We start from the raw sequence: 13,746 nt of genomic DNA on the forward strand, positions 1-13,746 counted from the left end.
TCTCTCAAAATTCCATTTAGTTTTCACTATAATAAAATGTAAATACTTTTCTATGGCTAATTTTTAAAGCACTACTGATTATTTTGGCATATTTCCATCATTCTGTTTTATAACACAGTCTTAAACTGCCAAATACAACTCAAGAATAGTGCCAGTCCATATAATCCCATATAATTTCCACATATAACTCTATGACTATGTCCCATATAGCTAATGACTACATGATTTATATAGCCATTAATTATAGGCTAGGCTTCCTCAGTCAGAGTAGTTTTTTCTGCAATGTGACTAGGTATAAACCCAACATTTTATAACTAACTAATACCTGATTCTCTCCAAAGCACATTTATTTCAGAAAATTACAAGCACTTCTTTACCATCGGGAAGAAATAGCTTTGTGGTCACACTCGAGACTTATTTTCACTAATACACATCTCACAGAACTCTGAAAGAGTTACAGTGGTGAATGCTAATTAAGTTTCAGAGCCTTCAAAATACATAAAACCCCCATTAATCCTTCTGCACAAGAAGTACTGTTTCATCTCAATCTGTCCAGGAGAATATGCAAATACCGTTATATATCTCAGGAAAGAAAATGCCATTTCTGTTAATGGTTTTCTGTTAATACAGCAGAAGGAAAAGAAAAAAAATGAAATTCTGACTTAAAAACGGTGTGCTCATTTAAAAATCAAATTGTAATAACCTGTTATTTTATCCAGCTAAATTAGCATGCAATTTTTGCATTGAAACAATATCAATATTTATTTGGAATTTTTCATTACATGGACGGACGTTTACAGAGATTTAAGAATCTCTGGGCTATGCACAGGTGGTAGATACTATGCTGCTATCAAAGAGCAATCAGAAAATTACACAGCCAGTGAACTGGACAGAGGGTGCTTTAGTCAATAGAATTTAATAGGATGTGCACTCTCGAGCCTGACCTCTCACAAAAGGATTTCATAGGTTTTCATGTAAATTCACATCTATTCAGGTAGATGGTGTTGATCATCATCCCAGGGACATGACTAATTTTCAAATTTGGTAACGAATTTGATTTGTCCTGAAACCATTTGAAACATGTGAAAAGTTCTTCTCTGCTTCTACTCAGATAGAAAACCATTTGAATGAGTTAAGGGAGCCATAAAATCAGTCTAGTTCACTGGGAATCTGAAAAAGGACCAAATATCCTGGGTAGTGTTTTCTCTAAGGAGCCTGTGAACATGGCTAAGGATTGCTCGGGATCCCAAAGCAGAGAAACACCAGGAGGCGAAGAAAGTTTTAAGTGTATCCTGACTGTTTGGCATTTGGACAGCAAATCACCGTAAGTGTTCAATGTGCAATGATTTCATGTTCCAATGTAACATTAAAGATGAGGCAATTAGCTGAATAATTACCAACAAAATTCCCTGTTATTAAGGGGGAAACATTATTTCCTTAATCATCCAGACTATTTCTTCAGATAGATCGTATTAACTGAACAATTATTTAACTTTTCAATTTGTTGTGACTGTATGGATTGGGCCTCTGGGACCCACGTACAAGAACATTTATCTCAGAGGAAACACTCATTCTACCTCGAGTCTTGCACTTACAAATCATATTATAGTAATTTTATTGTTTCTAATTAAAAATTGCTGCTTTTACTAACAAGTGATAAAAGTTTCACAAATAACACAAAGACTACCTTTAGAATAGGAGAAACAGAGAAGAAAACGTAGGATGATACGCAATTCAACAGACACTGGAAGCCTTTCCGACAGTCAGACACTCCCTGATTCCTTCTTTTAGTGAACTTTTGCTCCTGGCCTCATTCTTGGACCTCTTCTCTTCTCTTATCCTCACATTCTCCCCCACATTAACCCACCAGATACCCTGGTTTTAAGAAACAACTATATGCTGATGGTTCCTAAATATTAACCTCGAGTCCTAACATCTTCCCCAAACTTTTGATTACTCTATTTCACTGTTTACTTGCTAGTGGTACAAGCCAAAGTTATTTTCACTCATTTCTGTATCAGTAAGCCTTGTAATTTGGGGGAAATCTCTCACTTCTCACTACCCTAGTCTCAGTCACATTCTTTCTTTTTTTGTTTTCCAGCTTCATTAAGATACAATGGACATATAACTTGGTGTAAGTTTAAGCCATACAACGTGATGGCTGATACACATGTACGTATATTGTGAAATGGTTACTACAATAAGTTTGTTAACACTATCCATCACCTCACATTATTATAATATTTTTTTGTAGTGAGAACATGAAGATTTACTCTCTTAGCAACTTTCAAGTCTACAATACAGTATTGTAGTCACCACATTGAATATTAGATCCCCAGAACTTATTCATCTTATAATGAAAGTTTGCACACTTTGACCAGATTCTCTCCATTTGCCTCACACCCCTGCCCCTGGCAACCACCATTTTACTCTTTGTTTCTATGAGTTCTGCTTTTCATAGATCCAACATGTAAGTGAGATCAGATAGTATTTATCTTTCTCTGTCTGACTTATTTCACTTGGCCCTGCACTCTCAAAGTCCAAACATGTTATCACAAATGGCAGGATTTCCTTCTTTTTTATGATTGAATAATATTTTGTTGTGTATACATACCAAATTTTCTTTATGTACTCATGCATCAATGGACACTTAGGTTGTTTCCATGACTTGGCTATTGTGGATAATGCTGCAAAGAACATGGGGCTACAGACACCTCCTCAAGCTAGTGATTTCATTTCCTTTGGATAGCTATCCATAAGTTGGGTTGTTGAATTATATGGACGTTCTATTTTTAGTTTTGTGAGGAACCTCTGTACTGTTTTCCATAGCGGCTGCACCAATTTATATTCTCACCAAGGGTGCACAAGGGTTTCCTTTTCTCCCCATCCTTGCCAACATTTGTTACCTCCTGTTTTTTTTCATTTGTTTGTTTGTTTGTTTGTTTGTTTGGTATAAAAGCCATTCTAACGGGTGTGAGGTAATAATCTCATTGTAGTTTTGATTTGCATTTCCCTGATGATTAGTGATGCTGAGCGTCTTTTCATGTACCTGTTGGTTGTTTGTATGTCTTCTTTGGGAAAAAAATGTCTATTCATATCCTCTGCCCATTTTTAAATTGGATTGTTTGTTTTTTTGCTATTAAAATGTATGGGTTCCTTATATATTTGGCTATTAACCCCTTATTTGATATATATAGTTTGCAAGTATTTTCTCCCATTCTGTTGATTGCTTCTTCATTTTGTTGATTGTTTCTTTTGCTGTGCAGAAGCTTTTTAGTTTGATGTAGTCTCACTTGTTTATTTTTGCTTTTGTTGCTTGTGCTTTTGTGTCAGATCCAAAAAAATCACTGGAACTTTTCCCTGTTTTCTTCTAGGAGTTTTAAAGTTTAAGGTCTTACATTTAAGTCTTTAATCCATTTCAAGTTTATTTTTGTGAGTGGTGTAAGATAGGGTTCCAATTTCATTCTTTTGCATGTAAATATCCAGTTTTCCCAATACTGTTTACTGAAAAATTATCTTTTCCTCATTGAGTATTCTTGGCTCCCTTGTCAAATATATGTTGAGTGTATATGCCTGGGTTTATTTCTGGGCTGTAGAGTCTATTCTATTAGTTTGCGCATCTGTTTTTGATGCCAGTACCATAATGTTTTGATTACTATAACTTCATAGTATACTTTAAAATCAGGATGTGTGATGCCTCCAGCTCTGTTCTTCTTTCTCAGTATTGTTTTGGCTATTTGAGGTCTTTCCTCTCTGTTTTCTAGACACACAGACTAAGCTTTCTTCTGCCCCAGCACCTTTGCATTTAATATTTCTACTGCCTAAAATGCTCTTCCCAGACCTTTGTATGACTTTGCTCATTCCTTCCATTCAAGTCTCTGCTCAAATATCATCTCCTTATAGAGGCCTTCTGAATCACCCTCTGAAATAAACATCCTCCCAAATTGTCCTTCAGCAATCAGTCTATCCCTTTATCTCACTTCGTTTTTCTTTATAGCATTTATCACTAGCCATTATATTAAAATATTATTTGACAGTGATTGAAGGGTACCACACAATAAATATTTGTTGGCTAAATCAATGAATTGTGCCCTACATGAGGATGCAAAGATTAATAGTTCATGAAACGACTCTTAAGGAGTTCAAAATGTAGTTGGAGAGGACAGCCATCAATAAATATCATACAATGTGCTACGTATCACAATAGAACAATGGCAATATATGCAAAGAAAAACAATAAGCAAAGAAGGGAAGATTAATTAACAGTCTGAGGTAGGTCCTGAAGGAAATGCAAGGCAAATGGCAGTGGGACAAAATTGAAGGCAGAGGGAGAAATTGGCTAAAGGTATGAGAAAGTGAAACAGATTGTTTTCTGGAACTTGGGGGCTACATTTCTGGAGTGTCAAATGGAAGGAAAATAGTAAGGCATGGGGCTACTGATGAAAACAAGACCCAAGACAGAGAAAACGTGTGATATGTATGCTATGCTAGAGAAGATGAATGTAGTATAGTCAATTGGGTTCATCTGTTCACTGTGAAATATTCATAAATCATAATGCTTAGCAAATGAAACTTGTAATAAATTCGATTACTAATTAACTGAGGGTTTCCAATCTTTCGGAACATCTTATTAAATATATTTCCAAGTTGTGACAATAATTTCCTTATATTTAAAAGTATAGTGAGCCTAATATAATTTAATCTCTATTGAATAATTTAGCCTTTTTTAAACATCAGTCTTTTTGTTTGTTTTTTAACTATTTAACTCTGTTATAAGTTGTGAAGGTATATGAGACCAATCTCTGTATGTGTTTCTTTATAATCCTATAAAATAGTGTTTTCAAATTGTCCAGTTAGGTTGTGCTACTTTTCCAGAAAATCTTTCAATTCAAAAACAAAACTTGTGAGGTGGGATAAAATCACTTATAACACACCTTGCTTCCTAAACAAATTGAATTGTAAAAATATCTATAAATCATGTTACTGTTTCAAAGGTATAAGCAAGACTATATCTGCTGCCTTACAGTATAGATGTGAAATTAATTTTCTTTGTAAAAGAAGCTGGTATCATTTCCACCAAACAATAACAGAAAATTTGTATCTGCTTCCATTTAAGCTTATTGCTTAAAGAGGATCTTCAACTATAGATTTGAAGGATTATACAAATAAAAAAAGTTTTCTGGCCTATTGAAAGGTCATCTGCAGTTTTTAAAAGACATAACGAGGCACAGACACTTGAAAGAGAGAGAGCTTTGAGGGTTGTCATCAGTGTTTCTTTCTACTCACCCTGCTTCTTTCATATTCTTTCCTTGAGGCAGCAAATAGCTGAGCATTAGATATGGCAATTCCACAAAATGGAAGGTACATCTGCATAACCTGGGGGCAAAGAGAGTGTTAAGAACATTAAAACAGCACTGAACCAAATTCCCATTTCCTGCATATACCTGATTGTGATACTTGCTTTTCAACCCTAGAGATTGAGTAAGGAGCTGTTGATACTTTTATTTTAACTTCACAAAGGGTATTTTTTTCAGAGTTACATGCAAAATGGTCTCAGTCAAACTTTAAGTAGGGACAGTACATCTATGAAGACACAAAGTGAAGCAATAGATTATGATGATTTAGGAACTGTGCCTAAATCACCTTTGTATTCCTCCTGTGAACAATGAAAAATGAAAGAATTCTGATATAGATAGAATTTAAGCCAAGTGCCCACACTCAAATTTAGAGGTAGGCAGGATATATGTCCATTTCTTTGTATATATGTATCTGTAGCTGGACCCTAGAACTCTGTCAGCTACAAATTTAAGTATGTCTGTTAGGATGGGCCCAGTAGGAACTTAGGGGCCAGAGGGCCTAATAGTCTCATGCAAAAGAGCTCAAATTGTGCCCACTACTCTGCTGATTTAACTGGACATGAATGCAAATTGGTGAGATGGTCCTACAGAAATCTATTTGAGGAAAAGCTGGGGATCCTTTAAGAGAACACTTCTCCTATGGGGAGTAACAGCTAGATGTGATGGGTCCATCCTAACAAAGGCTTTCTCATCACCAGGGGTCCAGTTCTAGGGATTTTCAGTACTTCCTGGCACTCTCATTCAAATTTAATTCCAGAAGCTCTGATTGCCCCAAGTAAAAAACTTAAAGAATTATTTCCCTGAACTCTTCATACGGTAGGATACTGTGACAAGTGACATCTTTGGGACTTCTCCAATGCCAAAGGGACAAGGGTATGTTTTATATCACATTCTGTCTCTCTGTCTGTCTCTCTCTCACACATACACACACACACACACACACACACACACACACACGAGACACCACATACACCACACCACACACTACACACCATACTATGGTGCCCTCGGAAGAGATACAGAGCCATGGCAAAACAGAGCAGTTTCTGTGATGCCCAGAGGAGGGCAGTGCCTTGCTCACCATTGGTGAGGGATAAAAAACAGCAGGAGCAGATCTGCCCACATGTGAGACACCTCTCAGAAACCCAGAACAGAATTACCTATGTGGAAGGTGATTTTGCTGAGGGCCTGAGGTGGACAAAAGATGAAGGGTAATTCACATTCTCGATAACTTCTTTCTTATTAAAATCTTGATTTGATTACCTGGGAATATACAACTCTGACCTTGGGTCCCTCAAAATATTTCAGAATGCTGTAGAAGCTAATAATGTGACCATAGTCTTAAAGAAGAGAGAAGAAGAGTGGGATTAGTATTAAATAGAGGTACAAAATTAATTATTTGATTTTTACAGATTTCTTTTCAGGATGAATTCTTCACTAAATTCGATTCAAAGTAAACTCATATTTAATGAGGACCTGCTGCTATATGCCAGACACTCTCAGCTCATTGCTTCATTTGAATTGCATGTCAGCTCCTCATAGCACAACATTACGTACATTTTAGAGATCAGGAAACTCAGTAATTTGCTCAAACTCACATAGGAACTCAGGTTCACATTTAATTCTACAACTGATGATCACTCCTACAACACATTGCCTTCTGGAACTAGATGGTATTTCTGTCACCCCGCCCCCCCATCTTTCCCCTTCCATACTACTCCCCCTCATGCTTTAAGATGTTTGTCAATAAGCCATTGTAAAGCGGTTGACATAAAGCTACCAGATATTTTGCCAGAATTTCCTTGCCTTTAGCCAAAACGGGAGCATTTTTAACATCACCTACACATACAGAAAGCACTTTCTTCATTGTTTTCTGTTTTTGTTGTCGTTGTTGTTTGTTTGTTTGTTTTTCCTGCAGTAGAGACATTGACTATGATGGAAGTGCAGGGGAAGAGGAAATATGGATTACTTAATTGAAATCTCCCCTTCCTTCCTTCCTTCCTTCCTTCCTTCCTTCCTTCCTTCCTTCCTTCCTTCCTTTCTTCCTTCCCTCCTTCCTTCTTTCCTTCCTTTATTTGCCTTCAGGGGCCAAGTTTAAGATGTTGTTTTAGGCCAAGCAAGTAGGAAAAAGAGAATAACCAAATGAACATGCAAAACGTTTTCTCATATATCATAGGCTTGCTTCAATTCATTTGTAATATCGATATTTATTGAACTCCAAGCATTGTACACAATTAAAAAGAAGATGACCATTGTATTTTACTTAGCTGTTCTGTGAGAAAGTCAACAAGCCACTTAACCTCTCTGAACTTATTTACTTATCTGTAAAATGCCTGGCTTTACTGGAAAATATTTCTGGTCCTAATATATGGTGATTCTGATAATCAGACACATCAGTGAATTGTAATATTCTATTTGCTAGAGAAAACAAATAATTCAATAAGCATACTCACATCTTATTCAAGAAATAATCATTTATAATAGTAATTGATGTTGACAAAGTCCTTGGATATGATATTAAGTATTTTACATGTACCATATTATTTGATCCTCAGAACTACGTATATTATACCATTCATTCCATTTTTCAGATGACACAACTGAGGCTTTATGAACTTACCAGAGTTGTTAAATCTCCATGGATCTCTCACATTTTTGCACATCTTAGAAACAAAGGTACTGGCTCTATCTTTCAAGGGTGTTTTAATAGTGAACAGTCTTGGAAAAAACATAATGTTTTCTTCCAGAGCAAAGACCAGAATCATTTATTATGCACTGTAATTAAGATATCACCTTCTGGAACAAAGCTTAGGCAGGTTTACTATCCATTATAAAAGATTTTGGTTCCCTACATTTGAGGTTCTTCTCCTGTAACATATGGCCTGTGTAATCTGTATGATACTGTTACTGAAGATTTTAGGTGCCAGAAGCACCTGTTCACATATCATAAAGACTATCTTTTTCTTTTTTAATTTGTGCTATAGGGGTGTGTGTGTGTGTGTGTGTGTGTGTGTGTGTGTGTGTGTGTATATATATATATATATATATATATATATATATATATAAACTCTGCAACAGAGTAATTTAGTATCTGTAATTGTAAGGTAAGCACCCTAGGAACAGTTACTAAAATCTACATTACATTTTCTTACTCCCTTTTTTACTGAGCTGGTTACTATTGATTTATTTTCTCATTCCATTTATTTTCCCCTCTGCATATAACATTTCCTTTATTTTAGTAATTAAACTAGATTTTTATGTACATACTTAACAAAATCTATATTTAACATCTTTAGCCTCCTTGCAAATAAGTTAAGGATCTCAGAATACTTTGACTCTTGACACTGCTTTCCTGGTATACATGTTACTTATTTTCTTGTTCTATCTTGTTTTGTTACTGAAAATTGGACTTTATTATTATTATTTAATGCTTATTTAGTATCTGTAATTGTAAGGTAAGCACCACATATTTTACAATTTTTCCTCTTCATTCCTTCAGAATCTCCTTCCTTCCTTCTGGAAGACAATCCTTTAGAATATCCTTTAGCACTAGTGATAAATAATTTGTTTTTGTTTTGTATAAAAACGTCTTTATTTTATGATCAATCTTAAAAAGTAATTTAGCTGGGTATACAATTCTAGGTTGACAGCTATTTTCTCTGAGTACTTAGAAGATATTATTACCCTATCATGTGCAGTTCATGCTGCTAAAAAATCAGCTGCCAATCTGTCTTTGTCTTTTTTTATTATGGATGGAGACAATATGATACCTTCATGACACATTGCAAACTGAGAGGGGATAGTTATTTACAAAGGGAATGATCTACCCTCTGTCATTCATTGGCACAATAATTTAACACTCTGGGGCCAGATTCAACTCCATTATGAATATCAATATGACAATATAATCAGCAGAATTGCTAAATAAATATGAAGGATAAGCAGGCAAATACATTTTGAAAGGAGGGAGTCAGAAGAAGCTGAAGCAGTAGGAAAACAGAAGATAACGAAAACAAAATACTTTAATATCTTTTTTTCAGTCCCAGTGCAACAGATGTCTTAAAATATATATATGTGTGTGTGTGTGTATGTGTATATATATATATAGCTCTTTCTACTCTTTTTGAAGTCCCCCTCCTCAACACAAAAAATACTAATTTGGCTTTCACCACCTAGTTTCAGAATGCTAAAAGGTCTAAAAAGCCTAATGACTAAGAAGCTAATGAGTCTGTACAGCCTTGTGCAGCACTTTTCAGCTTGAAAGCACTTTATGAACATTGGCTAATTAATCTTTATGACATTCCACTCAGAAAGGGAGTTAGACTGAAAATCATTAAACAGTGTGAAAAGTCACTTTAGCACTGGAAACTCATAAAAAGTATCACTAATAAGTATAGAATGTGAGCCCTGGGACTTTCCATCAATGTCCTAAAGAAAGACAGTAGGTAACAAGCCTTTGCAAACTTACAGACCACAGAGAAAGGCTATTAAAGTCCCATGGTCTGGTCTGGTCCAATTATATATCATTAAAGACCACTGGAGGTCTGTACTAGAGATTCTCAGCGAGGGGCCTGGGGCCATCTCCCTTATGGACCCCTTTTCTGAAGGCAAAATAGCTTGAAGGGCCACATCACTGTAGGCCATATTAATGGGCGAGAGAAGGTTTCCTAATTATGCAGCATCTTCTGTGAAAACCGAAAGATTTGGATCTCAAGTCTCTTCTGCCCTCAGGCGTTAACTATTAGGCAAAGCTTCACTGATTTGGGCCCCATTGATTTGAAACTAATGATGTTTTAAGATAGTTGTAATTCAAATACTAAAAAAGCTCTTTAAGTAAAGTAATTTGGAAAACAAGGTTATCAAAATATGGAAACAGTCACATTATTTTCACCTAATGAAACATTTTCTACATCTTTTAGAAATAGAATATTAAAAAAAGTAAAAAAAAAAAAAAAAAAAAAAAATGGGTTTGAAGTTTTCCAGAGACTTCAGAGGAATTTTCCGGTTCCAGGGGTATAGCTTGGTTCACCGCAATTTTTTTTCAATGCGAAGTCAGTAAAGACAGTAGGGTTTTATTTCAAAATCAGAATCATAAATGAATCTTGTCAGCTCACCCCAAAGTATATACTCTTGACCAGAGCATGCCTTTCCCATCAATGTTGTGCCCTCTTTGAAGAAAACAGTCTCCAAAAAATACACAGAGCCATAAAGTACCAAATTTCCTTTTTAAAAATATTGGTATGTAACAGACGATCCAATTACATACTTTCTGAAATTGTCCACTTTAAGAATTAACACTCTAAAGAGAATGGAGGGAGGGGGTTATTTACAAAAGATGAAAGACAGCAATATAGCGAATAAAGGAGGAGTAACTCATTCATCTTCCATTTTCCTTTTTTAGGAGAGGGGGGATGTAGGTGCTTCTGCTTCTGCCCCTGGATATTAGAGCTGGAACCACAGAGGAATTGGAATGAACACACTTCCACTATTCTCACCTCTCTCCTTGAAGCTAGTATTGGCTAAAATATCACCAAGAGGCCAAGCTTATCCAAAGGTAGACAGTCTGAGTAAGGAGCCTTGCAAATACCAAATTGTCTTGCAACATCAATAACACTTTCTGTGACTTTTAAGAGGCTCAGGTCTGCTGAGCACTTGAATCATGCAGGTCCTGGTCAATAAATTTATTTCTGTTTGGCCCCATCCCCAACCCATGAGACTTTAGAAAAATAACCCTCTCATGTCCAGAGGCAGTTCTAAATTCCCACCGTCTTATTCACAGACACTCCATTGAAGTGAAAATCCTGAAAGAACCCAATTCAGGAGCCATGTTCTTTCTAAGATAATTTGTATTTATTTTTCTCATCATAGATTTCAACAACAACAAAAAAGTACTCATATTTCTACCACTCAGGGGTAATCCCTGTGAACATTTTGGAGACTAGCATTCAAGTTCTCCCCTCTCTCTTTCTCTCTTCACATAAACTCAAACAGGCTAATCCTATACATAATATTTTTATCTGCTTTTTTCACTATTTATAAACAACTATCACTTATTATGACCAATTTCTATGGATGTAAAATATTTCATTGTATATTTCAGACAAAAAAAATTATATTGAAAGAAAACAGCTTAGTGGTTGCCTGGGCCTGTGGTGGTAAAGAGATTAGAGCAGTCCACCCTTGCCCTCAGAGGAATAGATTTCAAGATCCCCAGTGGATGCCTGAAACCGTGGATAGTACCAAACCTTATGCATACTATGTTTTTTTCTTATACATGCACATCTATGATAAAGCTTAATTTATAAATTAAGCCCAGTAAGAGACTAACAGAAACAATTGATAATAAAATAGAACAATTATAATAATATACTGTAGTAAAGTTATGTGAATGTGCTCTCTCTGTCTCTCAAAATATCGTATTGTATGTACTTACCCTTTTTCTTGTGATGATGTCAGATGATACAATGCCTACATGATGAGATGAAGTGAGGTGAATGACATAGGCATTGTGACCTAGCATTAGGCTACTCTAAGGGGGACTTGAACATAAGCACTGCGTTACTGTGAGAATTGATCTCATAACCAAGATGGCTACTGAGTGACTAACAGGAAGACTGTATATACTGTGTGGAAATACTGACAAAGGGATGATGCATGTCCAGAACAGGATGAAACAGGAGGGCAGAAGATTTCATCATGCTACTCAAAACAGTGCATGATTTACAGACATAGACAGAGAGAACACACTGATGGTTGCCAGATGGGAAGGGGTTGGAAGGTGGGTGAAAAAGGTGAAGGGATTAAATACAAATTGGTAGTTACAAAATAGTCATAGGGATGTAAAGAAAAGCATAGGCAATATAGTCTATAATATTCTAATAGCTATGTATGGTGCCAAGTGGTACTAGTCACTTCGTAAATTATATGCATGTCTACCCACTATGCTATACACCTGCAACTAATATGAAAATAATAAATGTCAACTCTAATTGAAAAATAAAAAAGGTGCACTGTTTAAAACTTATGAATTGTTTATTTCTGAATTTTTCCATTTAATATTTTCAGACCACGGTTGATCATGGATAACTGAAACCATGGAAGGCGAAACCATGGATAAGGGGAACTACTATACTACCTTAAGCTCGGCATTCCAAAATCAAGTTGCCATCTCAGTCCTCCTCTCTTCCTGAAGAAAATGAGCTTCCTCCTCCAAAATGCCCTATACGTGCCAGATGAACCATTAAAGTTGTAATCACCCAGTTCCGAACCCTTGAAGCAATCTTTAATTACTATCCCTACATAGGCCTGAGCAAGTCAGCAATTTAGCAGCTTTTGAAGCCTCCATCCCCATACTGTTTAGCTTCTCTGGCACTGCACTCTCATCCCTCACCATCTCTGGATTATTGTAACAGTAGCCAAGATCCTCTCATGCTTGCAATGTACCAAGAACTCACTAACCTTTGGTTTCCTACCCAGAAAAGTCATAAATTTAAACAAATTGGTTGTCCATCTCACTGTGCCTTGGCATAATTAAGGAATTAAGAAATAATATAAATGCCTTACACATAAGAAAAAGTAGTTTTTTTCAAACTACTTTTGTCTAAGCATTTTTACATCGTATGCGGTATTTTTAAAAATCTCATTAGAAGCTCATCAGAAAGTATCTCCAATATTTAAGACTAAGGCTTGGTATTTTATAGATACTTATGGAAGATATGTAATAATCTCAGGAAAAATAGTGAGGAACTATAAAAGTGCTATTCAGAGAAACACATGAGACCCAGAGGGGATTCATTTACTTATATATCTTTTTTTCATTTTCCAAAAATAATTCATCATCAAAATGCAATACCAATGACATGGATAATAAACCATAGTGGTTTTTAATTTCCAGCAATATTCTCCAGTGGAGAAGAAACAGATAAGGCTATGAAAAACATGCATAGAGCATTAATATTTAACTAAATATGAATATTATAAATGACTATTATAAATGTAAAATCCTGAATCAAATTCATATGCTATATCTATTCAACTAAAGCACAGAACTGGTATACCTAGTAATTTCAGAATGTTCTCAATGGATAACCTTGAAGACAGAGAGAGCTTAAAGTCTGGCCTAACAATAAACAAAACTTTGTGAAGTGTTAATCATTATTACCAGAGTGTGGTATTAATCCAAAGAGGCAAGAGGAAGCTTTCTATGTTCATCTTAATTCGACGAGGTTTCTCATTCTGTATCTTAGAACAGTCTACCTAACAAAGTAGGCAGCGATCTTCAAAGCCAAAATGCTTTATTGCCCCCATACACGCTTGCCACTTTTCACCCATTCACTCTGTCAGCAATATATAGTCTCATCAATTCCTTTAGCTGCTGTTTCTTTTCGTC

The 13,746-nt window shown here is 35.7% G+C and overlaps 1 protein-coding gene across 3 annotated transcripts in view; it reads right to left on the minus strand.

The window, feature by feature from the left end:
- Nucleotides 1-13,746, minus strand: part of PDE11A (phosphodiesterase 11A) — a 324,817-nt gene that overhangs the window by 206,426 nt on the left and 104,645 nt on the right. For all 3 annotated transcript variants that reach the window (XM_019739325.2, XM_019739326.2, XM_074338486.1), the window contains exon 3: nt 5,287-5,376. In XM_019739325.2, coding sequence (XP_019594884.2) covers nt 5,287-5,376 — 90 coding nt within the window. The remainder of the gene's footprint in view (nt 1-5,286; nt 5,377-13,746) is intronic.

The sequence above is a fragment of the Rhinolophus sinicus genome, linkage group LG01 (genome assembly GCF_036562045.2).
Source record: "Rhinolophus sinicus isolate RSC01 linkage group LG01, ASM3656204v1, whole genome shotgun sequence".
Taxonomy (NCBI): domain Eukaryota; kingdom Metazoa; phylum Chordata; class Mammalia; order Chiroptera; family Rhinolophidae; genus Rhinolophus; species Rhinolophus sinicus.